This window comes from Peromyscus californicus, unplaced genomic scaffold, assembly GCF_007827085.1.
Source record: "Peromyscus californicus insignis strain IS unplaced genomic scaffold, ASM782708v3 Scaffold_12__1_contigs__length_115047231, whole genome shotgun sequence".
NCBI classification, from domain to species: Eukaryota; Metazoa; Chordata; class Mammalia; order Rodentia; family Cricetidae; genus Peromyscus; species Peromyscus californicus.
The window spans coordinates 113,972,093-113,992,493 of NW_026294413.1; the positions used below are offsets into that span (position 1 = coordinate 113,972,093).

Below are 20,401 nucleotides of genomic sequence, written 5' to 3' on the forward strand. Positions count from 1 at the left end.
GCTCTATCTGTGACCCTGGGAGAAGCGCCTTCCTTCTCTCTGCCCCTTACAAATGGCTGTCAGAATGCAGTTTATTGCTGTATGAAATAAAATCATGAAAATACATAGAGTTCTAAGCAAGCTTAACATGAAAGAGGCTGGTATGGAAAAGAAGTCTCAGTAAGCATTTGTGGAATGAATCACTCAGTCTACTTTATTTCCACTACTGAAGATCACTGTGGTAGCCCAGCCAGGTATTGCTCAGCCCCTGCTTCATTACTGCCCATGGTGGAAGGATCTTTCTAAAGACCGCCAATTCCACTGCTAGCAAACTTAATTAACTCTCAGATGTCACCTTGGACTTAAATGTGGCCTTCTCTAATTCTGCTGGACAGTTAATGACAGTCATTCGCTTGTGTGTTGCAGCCCTCAAGTACCCTAGTCCTCTATCTGCAACAGAAAAATGAGGGAAGCAAACAGCAATAACAGATTATAAGTATTGTTGCCAGCACTGAGGTCCTGAAAGGGATGTTTTCACACTAAGCCACATTTTCAAAGACAACCCGTTGGATTCAGCAAGAAAGGTTTAAACTATCTTCAATTTTTTCCAACATAATATTTTTATTGATTATTTGGGAATTTCACATAATACACCCCCATCACACTCAATTTCTAGTCCTCCCAGGTCTACCCATACCATGTGACCTGCTCTGCCCCCAAAAAATGAAGAAGAAAAAAAAGAAAAAAAAACACAAGTCCAATTTGTGTTGCCTATATACTCACTGGAGCATGGTCAATTCCTAGTAGCCAGCCCCTTAAAGGAAACTGAGTCCTTCCCCACTGTGGGCTCTGCCAGAAGTCCTTGATTATGCAGAGCTACACTTCAGCATCCTTATTATTTTTTTTTCCGAGACAGGGTTTCTCCATGTAGTTTTGGTGCATGTCCTGGATCTCGCTCTGTAAACCAGGCTGGCCTCAAACTCACAGAGATACGCCTGGCTCTGCCTCTCGAGTGCTGGGATTGAAGGCATGTGCCACTGCCACCCGGCTCCTTATTACAATTTTTAAGAGTTCTCTTTGACAGTTTCCTATCTAGGCTATTACTTTGACGGGGGGAGGGAGTGTAGGGTCATAATCAAAGTCTTCTGTGTCCCTTTTCTCAACTGTGAGTCTGCAGTCATCAATGCCACTACAAAAGTAGCTTCCTTGCCCTTTTCAGTCAGCAGGAGCACAGATCATGAACTTCCAAGTGATTTCTGGCAACAGCATGGACCATGAACATCAACATGGTCAGCACATGCCACAGACTTCAGTATGGTCTCTGGCGGCAGTACAGACCACAGACATCAACACAACCCTCTGCTACAGCACAGCCACAGACTCAGACATAACCCTCAGAAACAGCATGGACCATGGACACCAACGTGGTTGCAGGTGGCAGCACAGACCATGGACATGTGCATGGGCCTTGGTAGTAACACATAGCCTTTTCTCACACCTGTCATTGATGTCATCTCTAGTTCCTCCTCTCTTTACTGAGCATGCACCTCTCCATTCCTCCATCTTTCCCACCTCTCCATTGCATATTCCTTCATCATAGTGTCATTGGAAAGTGCAGTGTATCACATAGTATATCCTTTTGCCCAAATAGCTTTACATGAAAATATTCTTTTCAATATTCTGGTCTGGTTCAAGGTTTCTGATTTCTGACAAACCATAAATAATGGACCATCGCCTGGACTTGTCTCAGATATCCTGTTGTTGCTCAGAGTCAGGGTGATCTTCTGGCTGGGCAAGGGGGCTGGGGGCAGGTTCTATTCAAGCTCCAGGCTGCCACACACTTCCCCACCCTCGGCCTCCCCAAGGCTCACTGGGCTCTATCTTTGTGCTTGTAGCCGGCAAGCAGTCTCCCAGCAAGTCAAACATAGCAGCTGCAAGCTGGGGGCCAGCCAGCCCTATTCAGTGATGACATCTAGTTTGGTAGGACCTGTTCCTCCACACCCTCCAGTAGCTTGTAGATGGAGTAGATGTTGGGGTGGACCAACTCAAAGCTCTTGATCTGGGCCTAGATGACAAGAGTTGGTCAGCCTGTGCAAGAGTTCCACTGCCTGCGCAGGGCCCCAATTTTTAAATCTCAACCACCTTAATTTCTATTTTTGTATGTTTTATATCATACACATTTTAATATAGTTATACACAAAGGCAAATGTATTAGCTATGACTATAACATATGGACAAGATAATCAGCTTATAAAGAATGGAGGATTTATTTTTGGCTCACAGTTTGAAGGTTTCAGTCCATGATTGGTTGGCCCTGTTTTTTAGGGGCCTGTGGAATGACAGCACATACAACAGTAGCATATGGCAAAACCATTAACCTCATGGCCAAGTGGTGAAAGAGAAAAGAAAAGGAAGACACAGGTGTACCCCCACAGTCCCCTTTAATGACATGACCGGTGACCTAAGACCACTCACTAGCCCACTTCTCAAAAGTTACACTTTCAGGCATAACTAGATGGCTCAATGGGGAGAGGTACTTGCTGCACACATCTGGATATCTGAGTTCAATGCCCAGAACCCATATTAAGGTGGAAGGAGAAAATCTCTCCACATGTCCTCTAGCCTCCACACATGCACCATGGCACACATGCACAGGCATGCACATGTGCAGAAAGGGGGAGAGAGAGAGAGAGAGAGAGAGAGAGAGAGAGAGAGAGAGAGAGAGTTCTGTTCCCCTCCTTGTAAGACCCTGTGCAAGTCCTTAGCACATGATCTTTTGATGGATATGTGAGAGCCAAACCACACTGTTTTCTCTAAGTATGGATATCACTAGCATGCTGTCACTGTGCAGTGCTGAGCATCTGCTATCTACTAGTATAAGGCAATCACTCATTCCATGAGGCTACTATAGCCTCTTACTGATGAAGAAGCTAAGGCATGAGAAGATAGATGCTGTCCTCGGTCATGGCTGGAAATGGTAAAACTAGGACCTGGCTTTATAAAGATCTGCCTCATAGAATCATTACCTCAAGCTCTTATTTTCTTCTCAATACCAGCTATTCAGTCACAGTACAGGCCTGTTTAATTAAATAAACAGATTGGATACATGGATCAGTCATATTAAAGACATCAATTTCTTCTTAAGGAAAATTGAAAAATTAAAGTACTCTTATCCATTGTAAAAAAAAAAAACCATACTAGCAGTGGTGTGACACACTAGGATGTTCAGTTCCATAACTTGAAGGGCAGGACAACAAGGTCACTTGTTCACTGTTGTACCCGAAGGTTCTCATCACCTCTGGTTACTAAACTTTTTTAATTGAGGTGATTCATATACCATAAAAATCACCTGTTTAAAACAGACAATCCAGGAATCTTAATGCATTCTGTAACCACCATGGTGACCTAATTTTATAGCATTTTGACCACCGCCAGGGAAAGTTATATACCATTGGAAGTTGCTTTCATACCTTTTTCCAAGCCTCTGACATCTCAATCTACTTTCCATGTCTATGTATTTGCCTACTCTAGACTTGTCAGATAACGAAATAACATGATGTGTGGCCTTTACATATGGCTGCTTTCATGTAGCGTAATCCTTTTGAGGTCCATGTAGACTGTGGAATGTAACAAACTTTTATTAAACTTTATGACTGAGTTACATTATATAAGATGGATAAACAAAATTCTATTGATGAGTTGATGAACATTTGGCTATTTTCACCTTTTGGCAATTTGGAATAATGCTGCTATGAACATTTGTATACACCATTTGGGGTTTTCTGTGTGTTTGTTTGATTGGTTGTTTGGTGTATACGTGTGTGTGTGTGTGTGTGTGTGTGTGTGTGTGTGTGTGTGTGTGTGTGTGTGTATAAGAAAATAGGGACTTTCAGTTCCCATTGTATATGTTCAGGAGTAGGTTTCTAGGCCTCATAAACACTCTATGCTAAGCATTTTGAGAAACTGCAAACTTTTTTTTTCCAGACTAGCTTCTCCACTTTATATACTGACCCAGTAATGTCTGAAATGTCTCATTTTTCCACAGTTGCCAACACTTGTTATTGTCCATATATTTTCATATAACCAGTGAAAATGAGGGAAATACCACTGGAATTCTGAGTTGTATATGTCTCTGACAATGATACTGATCACATTGCCATGTTTTATTGTGAACTCAACTACTTCTTCTGACTTTGAAATATTACCTTTTTAGTGCTTTTTCATTGGAATATAGATGTTGTTCCTCTTATGATGTTTTCTCCCAAAGCTTATTAAATGCTCATTAATACTCCTACATTCTAACAACAGAAATAATCCATCAAGAATACATAATAACTGTAAATATGTGGAGGCCAAACTTGGGACTTCTTAACTTCATAAAACAAACACTAATGTGAATAAAAGGTGAGCTAGGTCAAGATCCAGTAATAGTGGGTAACTCCGGGTGCCGCTCTCATCTTTAGATAGGCAATGAAAACTAATATTCAGTGAAGAAACTTCAGATGAACTATGCCATAGATAAAATGGACCTAACATATCTATAGAATATGCACTCTTTTCAGAAGCCCATGAACTTTCTCTAAAATAGACCATGTTCTAGGTCACAAAGCAAGTCCAAACAAATTCAAAAAAATTAAAATGATTCCTTACATATTATCAGATCATAACAGAATAAAACTAGAACTCAATAACAAGAGAAACTACACAGAGACTTGGAGACGGATTGGTGAACACGTGAGTCACTGAGGAAAACTATAGGAGTTTCTAAATTCTTTAAATCAAACGAAAATTAAGCACAACTACCAGTTTCCCTGCAATGTAAATAAGTCAGTTCTAAGGAAAGTTTATAGTTACTTCCATTAAGAAATCTGAGCACTTTCAAATAAATAGCCTAATGATGCATATTGGGGGCCTAGAAAAATGAGTAAAGGAACCATTCAGCAGAGTGGAGAGACAGCCTGCAGAACAGAGGAAATGTAGTTGCCAATTGTACATCAGTCAGGAGATTGACATCTAGAATATATAAAGAATTACAAAAACTTAAACACCAGAAAAGGAAACAAGTCATCCATTCAGTAAATGAGCTGAGGAACTGAACAGATGGTTCTCAAAAGAAGAAGCACAAATAGCCAATAAATATTTGGAAGGATGTTTGATGTCCTTAGTTGTCAGGAAATTGCAAATTAAAACTGCTTTAAGAATCCATTTTCCCCTATCAGAGTGGCTGTCATCAAGAAAATGGCCCTTATGCACTGCTGGCAGGATGTAAACCAGCCAGGCCACTGTGAAATTAATACGAAATTCCTCTAAAAACCCAGTTCCTGGGTGTAATCCTGAGAAAATGTCCAAAAGATTCTCAGTCAACACAGAGATACTTGTACATGCCTGTCTGTTGCTGCTCTGTTCACAAATCCTGGGTGTCTGTCAAAGATGAGTGGGTAAAGAAAAGATTTACGCACAATAAAATTTTATTCAGCCTTTAAAAAAGATAAATGAAACTATAACATTTGCAAGGAAATGGATGGAACTGGAGATCTATATGTTTAGCAAAATAAATCAGACAGAAAGATAAATACTACATGTATACACTCATATGTGGACTAGAGAGGTGTGAGGTGGGAAGATAAAAGGGGACTCTGAGAGGGAGAAGGGAGGAAACCAGGAGAAAATAACATAATACGTGTGCCATGAAAAGGAGGTACTGTATTTGTAATTGGAAATTTATATAGTTTTAACATGAGGAAAGAGTTCTACATTGGTGAGCAAAGTGAGAAGCAAGATGACAAGCCTGATCCAGGAAAATGTCTGTAATAACGATGGCAGAGAGATGCCGCCCTCAATATGTAAAGATGTTTTATAAATCAAAATACATATAACACATTTACATGATACTTTAAAAAGTAATTACATATATGGGGAGAGGGGTTTTGTGATAACAGGCTTCTGGAGCTATGAATAAAGCTTTAATTGGGGTTCCCTAACAAGACTCCAAAAAGTCATCTCATCATATTATCAAATAGCAATATTATAAAAATCTCAAATTATGGAGATGGCAGTATCTTATTAGAAAAAATTTAGGGTCTTAGAAACTCCAAGAATTGTTTTCAGAATTCCATTTTTTTTTCATAAAGCACTAAGACAGAAAAGGCAGTAGCTAACTCAAAGGGTCCTTCAAGGAAGGAAAGGTTTCGATGGTAAGATCTGAAAGTTATGAGTCGTGGGAAGTTCTTTTGACTATAAACAGTATTTCCAGATATGCCAGGAAACTTCAAAATTACTTTTAAGTTATGTATTAGACCTGAGTGCAAAGTATATTCCTCATATGTAAGGCCAAGATATTAGCCATGGTTTAAGCCAAAAGGAAAGGGAATATGTTCAAGTCTTCATATACTAATTCATGTCCTGTACATTGAAATAATATTTATGTGCTGCCAAGACGGCTCAGCAGGTAAAGGCACTTGCTGCCAAGCCTGACCACCAGAGTTCAATCTACATGACCTACATGGTGGAAGGAGAGAACTGACTATTGCTAGTTGTCCTCTGACCATGTCATGGGTACATGAGAATGCACACTCATGTGTACACACACACACACACACACACACACACACACACACACACACACACACACAATGTAATTTTTGTGCATTCATTTTCAATAAATTATAGGAAGTCTTTAATTTCTTTATTTCTGCTTTGACCCAGTAGTCATTCAGGAGGGAGTTGTCCAATTTCCATGAGTTTGTAGGTTTTCTGTTGTTTTTGTTGTTGAAATCCAGCTTTAATCCATGGTATTTTGATAGGATATGGGGGATGATTTCAGTTTTCTTGTATCTGTTTAGATTTGCTTTATGTAGCTGGATTTTTCTTTGAGCCACCAGCTCACAAAAAAATGACACAGAGGCTTATTAATTCTGAAAGCTCAGCCTATAGCTTAGGCTTGTCCCTCTAGCTCTTATAACTTAAATTAACCCATTTGTATTCATCTATATGTTGCCATATGACTCATGGCTTTTACCTCTCTTCCTACATGTCTTACTTCCTTTGTGTCCAGCTGGTGACCTCCACCTTTCTTCTTCCCTGAGACTTCTCTGTCCCCAGAAGTTACACCTAACATCTTCCTGTCTAGCTATTGGCTATTCAGTTCTTTATTAAAGCAATCACAGTGACACATCTTCACACAGTGTAAAGGAATATTCTGCAACACTTTGTGACCAGGTATGTGATTAATTTTGGATAATGTTCCATGAAGTGCTGGAAAGAAGGCATATTCTTTTGTGTTTGGGTGAAATGTTCTTTAGATGTCTGTTAGGTCCATTTTGATTCATAACATCTGTTAACTCCAGTATGTCTTTGTTTAGTTTTGTCTGGATGACCTGCTCTACTGAAACAATAAAAGGTCCAGCCCAGGGCCCGTGGAAGAGTCTAACAACCAGCTGAGGATTCTAATCTGAGAGATATCAAATGAATCTAAGAACATTGAGTTCTTTAGTCCAGTCACTTTATTCTTCTCAGTCAATTCTATCTACACAACTTTTTCTGTTCTCATACTTAGCTCCTCTCAGTCCCTTCCGCTCTCAGTCCCTTCTGTTGTTCTCTCATATCTACCTAGTTCTTTCCATCTCCGTCCTCATCTTTGTTCTTCTCAATCAATTCTCCCCACTGCTCTCAGAGAACTAGTATATACACCCACACAGTAATTCTTGGTAAAGCAATGCAGGCTTGAAGTTTTCAGGGTTGCAGAGAGAGGTGATAAGGATCCACACATAAAGCAATAAATGTCAGCTTCCAATTACAACCCCAAAGAGGAGTGACTAAAGAGTTCTCTGGTAGGGTCAACTAAAGGCTAAGATCAATTAGTGAATCTAGGAATAGCACCTGGCTGAGGAGGAATTAAAACTTAATTTGCACAAGAAAGAAGCTTGGTACCTGTCACCTGCCTGGCCTTGACAGCAGTCTCCTTGGGTCAATGGGAAGTAACTACCTTAACTCAGTAACTAGCAAGTGACTAAAACATCATCCCAGGAATGTGAGCAACCTGAGATGAAGGTAAGGAGTTAAGGATTTAATTGCTAGTGGTTATTTTATCTTATCTGTAAGTAAGATGAGCTAATGTTTATCTGCATTTGTCCTTGGATAAAAAGGAAATGCTTTTGTCTGGAGAATGGCCCTGGCCAGATTTATGTTAATGAACAATAAACACAGCTGGGGACAGTTATCCAATTACCCCCAAATGTATAGGGAAAGTTGTGCCCAAGACTGAGATGCAATCATGAGATTACATGTACACGTAACATGGAGATGCACCGTAAATGGGGAGAATCATAGCTGTAGCTTGAGTTTTCCTGCCTGGCCCACAGTCAGGACAATGACTCACCCACCAGTCCCACAGCCACTCAGACCCGACCAAGTAAACACAGAGACTTATATTGGTTACAAACTGTATGGCCGTGGCAGGCTTCTTGCTAACTGTTCTTACAGCTTAAATTAATCCATTTCTATAAATCTATACCTTGCCACATGGCTCGTGGCTTACCGGCATCTTTACATGCTGTTTGTCATCGTGGCGGTTGACAGTGTCTCTGACTCAGCCTTCCACTTCCCAGCTTTATTCTCCTCCTTGTCCCGCCTATACTTCCTGCCTGGCCACTGGCCAATCAGTGATTTATTTATTGACCAATCAGCAACACACTTGACATACAGACCATCCCACAGCACATAGCTGTCATTGCACAAGAAGTTTACAACAAGAGACAGCCAGTTCATTCAAAAAGCAGTAATTCCATGACGCCTTGTGTGATGGTTTCCTCTAACAGAACCCTTAGGTTGACCTTCTTAACTCTAGTTGTCACTGCTGTATACTCCCATGGACTTTTGCTACCAGTGGCTCTCAATACTGCCTGTTGGTGAGAGTGGAGTATTGAAGTCTCCCATTATTAATATGTGACGTTTTGATATGTGATTTAAGTTGTAGTCATGTTTGTTTTATAGGTGCCTTGTGTTTGGGACATAGATGTTAAGAATTGAAATGCCATCTTGGTGGATTTTTTTCCTTTGATCAGTATAAAATATCCCTCTCCATCTCTTTTGATTAATTTTGGTTGGAAGTCTATTTTGTTAGATATTAGGATAGCTATTCTACCTTGCTTCTTGGGTCAGTTTGCTTGGAAAATCGCTTTCCAACCCTTTACTCTGAGGTGTGTTTCTTGTATGCAACAGAAGAATGGATTCTGTTTTCATATCCATCTGTTAGCCTGTGTCTTTTTAATTGGCCAATTGAGTCCATCAATTTTTTGAGAGATTTTAGTGTTCAGTGATTGTTAATTCCTGTTACTTTGGTGGTGGTTTTATGTGTGTGTGTGTGTGTGTGTGTGTGTGTGTGTGTGTGTGAGAGAGAGAGAGAGAGAGAGAGAGAGAGAGAGAGAGAGAGAGAGAGAGAGAGAGATTGATTCTCTTCCTTCAGTTTTGTTGGTGTGAAATAATTTATTGCCTGTGTTTTTATGGGTGTAATTAACCTCCTTGGGTTGGAATTTTCCTTCTAGCATCTTCTATAGGATTTGTGGGTAGATATTGTTTATATTTGACTTTATTATGGCATATTTTGTTTTCTCCATCTATGGTAATTGAAAGTTTATTGGGTATAGTGGTCTAGACTGGCATCCGTGGTCTCTTAGAGTCTGCAGGACATCTGTCCAGGTCCTTCTGTCTTTTAGAGTCTCCATTGAGAAGTTGGGTGTAATTCTAATAAGTCTACCTTTGTATGTTACTTGGCCTTTTTCCTTTGCATATTTTAATATTCTTTCTTTGTTCTATATGTTTAGAGTTTTGATCATTGTGTGGCAAAGCAACTTTCCTTTTCCGTCCAATCTATTTTGGTGTTCTGTAAGCTTCTTGTACCTTTATAGGCATCTTCTTTAGTTTAGGAAAATTTTCTTCTATGATTTTTATTAAAAATATTTTCTGCTTCTTTGAGTTGAGTTTTGTCTACTTCTGTTCCTGTTATTCTTAGATTTGGTCTTTTCATGGTGTCCCAGATTTCCTGGATGTTATATGTTAGAAATATTTTAGATTTAATATTTTCTTTGACTGATGAATCTATTTATTCTATCGTATCTTCAGTGCCTGAGATTCTCTCTTCCATCATGTTTGTTCTATTGGTGATGCTTGCATCTGTAGTTCCTGTTCACTAACCTAGATTTTCCATTTCCAGAATTTCCACAGTTTGTGTTTTCTTTATTGCTTCTATTTCCATTTTCAGGTTTTGAACAGTTTCCTTCAACTGTTTCTTTGTTTTGTTTTGTTTTTTTCTTTCTTGCCTTTCTTGGTATTCTTTAAGAGATTTATTGATTTCCTCCAAATTTTTGTTTGTCTTTTCTTCAGTTTCCTTAAGGAGTTCTTCAATTCCTCTTTAAGGACAACTATCATCTTCATAAAGTTGGTTTTAAGGTCATTTTTTGGACTTCAGTTGTGTTGGAATGTTCAGGGCTTGCTGTCCTAGGATAGCTGGGCTTGGGTGGTGCCATATTACCCTGGCTGTTGTTGATTGTGTTCTTACACTGGCATCTAGGCATCTGGGTTTGGGATGATTGTAGGTCTAGGTGCTGATTTCTGAGTTTGTCCTTGTTAGATAGGCATTTTGACTGGACTTCTGGTAGCTATACTAGCTTGGCCTTCGGTGCAACAAAGGGGTCTCTGCCTGAACTGGGGAATGGGATATGGTTATGAGGGTACTGGGGATCGAGGCCACTGAGTGAGAAGAGGAAGTCCACTGGCGGGCCACCTATCTACGGTTCTGGAGGCTGATGTGGTCTCTGGTCCAGCAGGGAGTCTCTCCTATCTGTTTTTTCTGACTTACTTGGCCTGCACTGGGCAGCAGAAGTCCACTCAAGTTGAGGCTGGAGGCACAGAGCAGGAGGGGATGGCAGTAGGGCCAGAGAGGGGGGCAGTGGAATGGGTCTTTGGGAACTGAATCTAGGGAGTGGGGCAGTTCTGCTGGCAGGCAAGTCACTCACCTGTTCTTCTGACTGGTGTGGCCTGGGCCTGAGCAGTGGACATCAGCCCGAGTTGGTGGCGGTAGACACATGGAAGTGGAGGGGGCGATGAGTGTTTGGGAACTGAATCTAGGGAGTGGGGCAGTTCTATGGGCAAGTAGGTCGCTCCTAAAAATGCAATTTTTAAAAATTAAAGAAGAAATAATAATATTTATTTGTGTTAGCATCTGGAAACTTACAGTAATAGTCTTGATTCCATCTACTCTGTTCTGCATCAAGAAGATAGATGTGAGGCCTTTCTGGATTGCAGACCTTACATTTTTCCCTCCTTGCATTCATTATCTTCCATATATCTGTAATTTGAATATATTTGGTATTAGTAGTCAATGCTGCTGAAATTTGTTCCCTTATAAGCCGGGCATTTGTCTGGAAAGGGTATTTCTCTTTTCAAAGCTCCTTTTAGGTTGGCTGTGGTGACTCACACCTGAACCTTCAGCACTCAAGAGGCTGAAATAGGAGAATTACTGTGACTTCAAGGCCATCCTGGGCTGTGGGGAAACCTTCCAAAAAGCCTCAGCAGTAAACAGATAAATTCATCTAATTAAAAACTGCTTTGGAACCGGGCAGGGGTGGCACACGCCTTTAATCCCAGCACTCGGGACGCAGAGCCAGGCAGATCTCTGTGAGTTTGAGGCCAGCCTGGTCTACAGAGCGAGATCCAGGGCAGGCATCCAAACTACACGGAGAAACCCTGTCTCAAAAAACAAAACAACAAAAAACAACAACAACAAAAAAAAAAAAACCTGCTTTGGGTTTGGGCCCTGCAGTTAAGCATCTTCAGATCTTCACCAAGGGACTCCAGCCAGAATCAAGCAGTTACGGCCATGACCTGTGCATTGGCTAACTAGTCAGTTGCAAGGGCAGTTAGTTAGACAACTACAGTTGGAACAAATGCTAAAAGTCAAGACTTTTAAATTCTCTAACATATAATAGAGGAGGTGTCCCCATTTGTCATTGTCAGAAAAGGCCTCCCCAAGGAAGAGTGGCATCAGTTAGCCAGACAGGCAGCCAGCGGGAACTAGCATGAAAGGGGAACTAAGGCAGATGCAAGTTTGATGCTTTTGAGGTTCTTCATGAAGGCAGTGTGCAGAAATATTGGATTGGGTAGGGAGGGTAACCTCTCATGAAGGTGTGCAGAGCATTTGGGTCTCCATCAGAGGGGAGCCATTGGAGGTAGGGCTATAGTCACACTTGCTGGTAACCCATAAAATTGAAATCAGGTGACTCATTGTCATACCTCTGTCTCTTGGTCAGGAATACAACTGGAGGAACTACCAGCCCAGCCAGATGAGTGAATGTGAGCTGCAGATGCTAGCAAGCCTCCGTCGGCAGCAGAATGAAGACCTGGAAGACACTGGGGCTCCTCATGGCCTGAGTGCATCCCAGGTGGACAACTGTAATGTTAGCATCAGTACCAGCAGTGATGACACAACCACATGGAACTCTTGTCTGCCACCTGTGAGTCCTGCACCTTGCATCTACTCCCTTGCCTTCAAAAGGAGCAAGCCCATTTCTAACAAATCCCAGCCTTATCGAGGGAAAGTAGAGTCCAAATGAGTCACCCACCATGAGAATCATGCAGAGCTCATTCTGAGATAGTCTTTTAAGGGAGAGACTGGTAATAGAGTATGCCATTGTCTTACACTCTCTTACACACCCTTGGAGATGTGTGTATGATGATTGATTGTCTTAGTTCTCTTTCGTTCTCACAATAGATGAGAACCAGGTCATTTATAAACACAAATACCTGTTTTGCTTAGTTCTAAAGTCTGGAAAGCCCAGGGTCAAAGGACCTACATTTAACAAAGATCTTCCTTGTGCATCATCCCATGATAGCGGGGAGAATGGGGTGGGGATGGGGAGTGGGAAGCAAACTAGTGAAAAGGGGATCAATGAATCTTTTTTATCACAAACTCACTCCCACAATAATGAACGCAGTCTTTGCACTCTAACCACCTCTTAAATATCCCACCTCTCTTCTCCTTCATGTAGGCAATTAAGTTTCTGATATATGAACTTTGGAGAGGAGGGATCCTCAAATCACAGCAGTACCTGAAATCATGCAGGGCTCTGACAGTTCCTGCTCCTAGCACAAGCCTTTTGCCACATAAAAGAGACTTAATATTTTCAATGAAATACTTATTAAATGAATGAACAAAGGGAAAAGACTATAGACATGCTAAATACTGTTCACCTACGAGGACAGAAAAGAACCTTCTGTAGAAGTCACTAGATGTTTACTGGCTCCTCTGTGTTTGAGGGGCCATGATAGGAGCTACAGATACCTTTTTCAAAGATATACATCCCCATGTGTTTACATGTTAAAACATATTAGTATAGCCATCTCTCTCGCCATGGCCTAGTAGAGAATGAAACCTAAAATAACTTTGACTCAAGCTCATACATAGCTATATAAAGCTAGGAATGTAGCACAGTGGTTGAGTCCTTGCCTAGCATCCTGGCATCCATCTCCAGCACTGATACACTTTAATAAAGCTGACTTTTCATCATACAGACGGTCTGCAATCCCAACTAGAATAACAAGATACTGTCTCTGAGTTCTACAGTGCCGACATAGGCTCCTGACCATCTCTTGCCTGCTTCCTTAGGTGCCATCTGGAAACAATAAAAACTTAAAGTGGGGGATGGAGAAGCAGCTCATCATTTAAAGATACTCACTGCTCTTGTAGAGGACCTGGGTTTGGTTTCCAGCACCAATATGGTGGCTCACAGCCATCTGTAACTCCAGTTCCAGGGAATTCTGTGTCCTCTTCCGGCCTACACAGGCACCAGATACACATGTGGTACACATACAAACATGCAGACAAAAAATCCAAGCACATAAAATAAAAATTAATAAATCTTTAAAATTTTTAAATTATGCTTTAAACCTACATAAATATTAACTTCAAATGTGGTAGACATAAGTTTTATATATTTAACAGATATTCATTTTGCTATCTGCTTTTATCTTAAAACCAGGTTTTCCAGGTCTCTAACATCTTTGTAGGCCTTCCATGTTTCAGCAGTCCCTCTATCACATGGTCACATGTGTCACCTGAGTCTTTCCAGCTGGCATTAGTGTTTCTACTTCCCAGTGAGAACACTGAGGCTCTGTCTGTTTCCCTGGTAACTCCTGCTATATGAGTTGTTTGTCACATAGGTGCTACAGACATCCAATGGAGGACGAGGCTCCTGCGCTCTAGAGATAACATGCAAGTCATCATGGAAGGTGAAATCAAATAGACTCCTAGGAGATGGCAAGGGGGAAAATCACCACCAGTGTTCACTTAGTGCCTATTATCTCCCTCTCCTCCACCTCCAGCTTTTTCTTGCTTAGTTTGTGGTTTCATTAGACATGGATACATATAACTCTTCAAACAGCCTTGGTGCTGGACAGTATCTACCACCCAGAAAAATACCTATGTCCCTGTGACTTTGGCCACAGAGCATCCTTGCACCAAAGTGAAAAATCATAAGGATCGGGTGCAGACAGAAGCGAAGCAGTGCCTTTCTTATAGAATATTCTTCAGAGAACAGTGGCCTCCAGGTGGAGCTCATTTGGTCAGGAAGTGGCCCGGAGACCAGCAGTACAGAGGGCAAGCTGAGGAATGATTATTTATGGACTGAGAAGTCTGAACTCTTGGTTGCCCTGGATACCAGGTTCTCATCACTGTCCTGTTCTGGCAAGAACTGAAGTCTCCTGCATGACAAGTGCTCTGCTCTAAAAGCACAAGGCCAAAAATAACACCATTAGTAATGAACTTAATAACCCCTCTATTCAGCCAAATGAGAAATTGAAAAGTCTATTTTTTAGACAGAAAAATTTGAAAATCCTACCTTTAGTATTCATAGGATATGTTTATTATTTCATCAAATTCAGTTTGCTCCAATATTGGAACTATCAACAAATGGGAAATTGCATTCCGTAATGAAATCTGCATCCTTCTGCTCATGTGGAGTTTAAATAGAGCAATTTACAAGTATTGTTTCAGCCTCTCTGAGAGTTCACACTTTTCTCCTCAGAAAAGGTGCAGAGATGGTGAGAAACAAAATGAAAGGCTCCTGGTGTCGCCACAGGATGCTGCCCCAATTTTGTCTTGGTGAACGGCGCTACCCTCCAGTGGCCCTCTAGCCAGAAGATTGGAAGACATTGCCCCTTCTCCCACATTTTCATTCTCCTGTATCCATACTGGTCTTCACATCTAAGGCTCTTCTATTTGTTTCTTTTTCTAGTTAAGATTTTTAGATTTATCTATTTTATTTCATGTGTATTAGTGTTTGGCCTGCATATATGGATGCTCACCATGAGCATTCCTGATGCCCTCAAAGGTCAAAACAGGATGCCCCATCTGCTGGAACTGGAGTTATGAATGGTGTAAATCACCGTGTGAGTGCTGAGAACCCAACCCAAGTCCTCTGCAAGAGCACCAAGTATTCCTAGCTGATGACCCATCTCTCCACCGCTTTGCTTCTTAATCCCCACTGCCTAACACCACAGACTTGGCATAGTGTTACTCATCTGAATTTCTTCAGCAGTACCTCATCATCTTCTCACCTCTGGTCCAAGTACCACAGGCTGTGGGTTAGGAGCACTGGTTCTGAAGTCATAGTGTTCTGAAGTCAGCCTGTTACCTTGTAAAGCAACTGGTACTGAATTTGAAACATAATAAGCACTTAGTAAAAACCTTGGTTTTCAGAGATGACTCGGGTGTTAAGAACACTCACTCACTGCTCTTGCAGAGGGCCAAGCTTCTGTTCCCTGCACCCACCTCAGGCAGCTCACAGCCCCCTGTAACCTCAGCTCTCAAGTGTCCAACGCTTTCTTCTGGTCTCAGTAGATACACACACAACACATACCCACAGACATACACACACAAACAAAGTAAATCGGTTTTTTTTTTTTAATTTAGTTCTCATTTTTCACACTAGACCTTTGTAAAGCCCAGGCATGCTCTGCTCTCTTCCCTATGTAAAGTGCTTCAGTGGTTCCCTGTGGCCTCGAGTCCGGCACAGAGGACCCCTGCACTCTGAGAAGTGCCCCCATCCAGCTTCTCTCCACCCCTCACTCCATGCTTTCAAAACATTGGTAGCTCCCTAGCTGCACTATGTGAATATCTGTGTACCTTGCACCAGATTATCCCTCAGACAGCTCCAGAACTTTCTGAGATTCTACTCCAGGCCTCACTGAAAAGGCTTACTTTATGCCCTAGAACCAGGGATACCTAACTCCTAGCCCAAACTTGCTCATTTCTGTCACATTCATTCATTCTGCACCTTTTTTAGTACAATGTGTTAGGAAGTGGGCTGGGTGTTGAAAACAAAATTTGTCCTCATCTTAAGATGTTCACAGAGACAAGGCTCTGTGATTCAGGATGGTGAGGGGCGATAAAACAAAAATCTGAGGGATGATGTAGGAGGAGCAATTAATTTGGCTTCTGAGTACCAGATGTGCTTTCAGAGGAGGCATCGGTTAAGTCAGAGTTCAAGAACGCTTTATTCATTTACACATAGACAAAAGGTAAGAAAGAATTTCAGACTGCAAAAAGGAGCAGACACGTCTGTGGAGGTGAGTCTAGAGCCCTCCTTAGGCAAGACACCCTTCTCTTCAGGCCTCTGCCTCTCCTTCAGCTCACACAGAACTTGCAACTCGCCATTCCTCCTTAACCCATCCCATCCAGCGTACACACGGGAGAATGACACACTACTCCAGCCGCACTGTGTCACCTGGCCGTCACTGGGGGAGGCCCTGCCCCTCTCCCTGCCAGAGTGCTCTTCATGGCACTCCTCCCTTTGAGATATGCCCTCTTGTTGTTTTATTTGTTTGCGTTTGGTTGTTTCTGTTACCAACTTTGCTTACACATTGGCTAACTTTTTATTAAAGAATTATTTTACATTAATTCATTTGTGAAGGGTACGCACCATGGCACAGGTGTGGAGGTTGGATGACAGCTTGGGAGAATTAGTATTTTTCCACCATGACAGTCGAAGGGATCGAACTCAAGTTATCAGGCTCATGGCAAGCACCTTTACCTGTTGAGCCAGCCCCTAAAGAATTTATTTTTAAAGTGTTTTACAATTCACTGCAAAACTAGAAGTTACAGAAATATCAAATAAATGTCTCTCTCCTCACATACATTCAGCCTCCTGCATTTTCAATAGGTTCAACTATAGCACTTAGCAGCATTCAGTAACCATTGTTACCAGTGTGCTCAGTCCTGGATATAAGACCCATAAAGACAACCTGGCATGAGGCAGCACAGCTGGTTGTCATTCATTGATTAAGTGAAGCAATCAGTAACATGCACACTAAATAATTCCTTTTTACTCTAAAGTAAACTGGTTTTCATCAGCTCCAAAATACACATCAGCTTTGTTTTGCTTAAGTAAGTCTTGAGTGGCACATGCAATATTTTATGTTAAATATTGATACTAAACATTCAGTATACACCTTGAGAAGCTCTCCCTCTGAGCAAGGCTTTGTGAACAATTGTGGGCACAGGAGATTTAGTGAGGCCACATCCAGTAACTGTGCTGATGGGAGGATTTCACAGATGCTGTGTGTGGAGCTAGAGAGGAGACACAGAGTACAGTGAAGTCTTTAACAACAGCTATTGTGTTTCCACAAGCTCTGATTCCCCAGCATCAGTTCTGAGCATTATGTACTGTTTAAAAGGTGTTTAAATGTAATAAATTAGTCATTTAAAGTGTAATTAAATGTAACCATATTCTCTTCCCAAATTGGCTTTTGTAGGCTTCTTAAGCTAAATAAATCAAGGCTACTGAGAAATCCATTGGCCTTTGACAGACAAATTTTTCAAAGTTACTAACTTGAACCCAAATTCAATTAAAACAATACTTTACTACTTCTGTGGGAACCTGGCTATAAGTAATCGATTTTGGAGGCATTCTGAAAGGAGTAACCCTCATGAGATTTGTTCCAAAACTGGGTTCTGTGCAACCTTGGGAAGGGAACTAAGACTTGGTTACAATGAATTTTGAGTGAATGTTTCTGGTTTTGTTTGGCAGTAGCACGAAACCGTTCCCTTCATGGAGTGTGGGTGTGCTCACGTGCATGCACACATGAATGTAGTTTTGTATGATACCCAAAAGAATATAAAGCTGACCTGGGCCCAAATCCCACATTTGTCATTTACTGGCATTGTAAAATGGATTCACTGAGCGCTTTCCCATATTGCTGTCTGCCAAGTTCCCAAGACTGGAACCTGCTCCTCTCAGGGATATTTCTTTAAGTTTTCTAGAGCACTTCCCCTTTCCATGGGTACTAGAGCTGTGCAAGTGGGCCAGGGCCGTGCAGGTGGGCCAGCAAGATACTCTGTGCTTGTTTGGTTGTGCTTGCACACTGGTGTCCACACTGCCCACCACCCACAGAGTGCTGCTGACAGCCTTTGGTGGTTTCCTTTTTTAGTACTTTATTTCTGTCCCTCCATGAACCTAGAGTCAAGAAAAGCACACCTAATATGCATGCTGTTCTCTGAGTAGATGCTTCAGAGCTATTATTCCTCCAAATTAAAAATCCTCATACCATAACCTAATATAATATAAAAGCCTTCCCAGCTTGGAGAAAGGGGGTGAGGAGGATTTAAATGCTCAACTTATGCATCCATCAATATGGCATATTGCAAAGCATAATATTGGAGAAAATGAGGCAAAATTCACTTAATAAAATCCCAAGCATACGGTGAGGTTCTCAGACAAGTTATTTATGGCCTTGATTAACCTTGCTATATTATTGCCATTTTGAATAGATTTTGCATAACAACATAAAGATATTGTCTGTACCTCTCAACATATCAAGATTATCTTATCTCTTGTTCTTTTATTTAGCCTTCCCTGCTCTCCCTTACCTTCCAGCAAATTGATCATAGGAAGTCAAAGCCTCTGGGTGGTGGTGATTTTATGAGTACCTCTTTCCTGGCACTAGGCATAGCAACAGCACCCCCAAAAGGACAAAGTCTGTCATTGCCAGACTTTTTCATGCATCTGCCAGGAGCCTATCTGTCTGTGTTTTACATGATTCCAGGCTGCTGTGCATACAAAACTGGCATTGTAAGTGTTTCATACCTAATAGGTCCTAATTTCTTCTAATCTACAGACCCATTAGTTCCTCAGCTCTTTGAGAAATGCTGGGTTCGTTATCCTGGTAGACTAGGAAGGTAGGGATTGGCCATGCTAAGCTGTAGATAAAAATCTTATAAAACTATAGAAATGATACATGAAAACTGATATTAGAGTCATAGTGATTTCTGTGCTGTCAGAAGAAAATATAAAAATGTGTGAGTTGTTCTATGGCTAATGACTGCGAAAGTCACCTCACAATATAAACATTATTCTCAGAGTGCTTATTGTCTATTATGTCCTACAACAGTTCCAAGTTTAGCAGTGTGGTAAAAACTTACTGTCTTTAATTTTAAAAATATAGTGACATGCCCTGAGAGTCAAATCAAGTGAATTTAATTTATAATAATTGGACAGTCTCATATACTCCAGAAAAAAATGTATCTTGGGACTCCGTTTTTTTTTTTTCATGCCATATACTGAATGGACCCTGCCATGTTGTTATTCAGAACATTGTATTCCACATTCTGCGTGAATTCCCAAGCTGCATTAAATAATACAAACAAACTAGTGTTGAGATGGAAAGCTGTGGAATCTCACTGAATGGGTACAGAGTCTGGCTCCACTGTTTGCTGGCAGGCATGATCCTGGGTTAATACTAGTATCTGAATGTCCTCTTCTAACAAATGGAGTTAATTATATATAGTTCACAGGCTTCCTGTGGGGCTCAAATGAGATAATCTCTCTCAAGAATTAGCATGGAGTAAATGCACAGTAAATATAAGTCACTGCTGTTGCTGTTGTGGCTATTTGTAGACACTGGTAAGTTGCTGCCATTATTGGTATTGTTGCAGTTACTTGTAGGCATCAGTAATGGTCTTTCGAATACTTACAGTATTCTACAGAAAAGGCTGGATTCTAAAATCAAACCATAATTTTATTTTCTATCACAGGTACTGTCACAGGATGTTACCTACCGAAAAATAAATTTATTGTTGCATATGTAGAGAAACACAGTAGGGAGGGAAAATGTCTTCTTCACTACCCACCTAGATTCATGGCTAAGGATCGAGAACAGAAGACAGATTAAAGAAAAGCATACAAATTCATTCCATATAAGGTTTTAATGAAACAAGAACCCTCAAAAAATAAATGAAGACCCAAAGAAACAGTTAAACATGTATTTTCCAAGAAAAATGATTAAATGCATATTGTCATGCTAGATTTGACAGAGTGGAAACTCATGGAGAAATATGATTTGAAAAAGGTGATAGGATCTATTGGAAATATAC

General features: G+C 41.0%; 1 protein-coding gene across 13 annotated transcripts in view; it reads left to right on the forward strand.

Moving 5' to 3' along the window:
- The window catches only part of Cfap20dc (CFAP20 domain containing), a 242,116-nt gene that overhangs the window by 176,293 nt on the left and 45,422 nt on the right, over nt 1-20,401 (forward strand). For all 13 annotated transcript variants that reach the window (XR_008217213.1, XR_008217214.1, XM_052734151.1 and 10 more), the window contains one exon: nt 12,285-12,488. Coding sequence is in view for 11 of the 13 variants with exons in the window: in XM_052734151.1 (XP_052590111.1) it covers nt 12,285-12,488 (204 nt within the window). In the remaining 2 variants the exon portion in view is untranslated. The remainder of the gene's footprint in view (nt 1-12,284; nt 12,489-20,401) is intronic.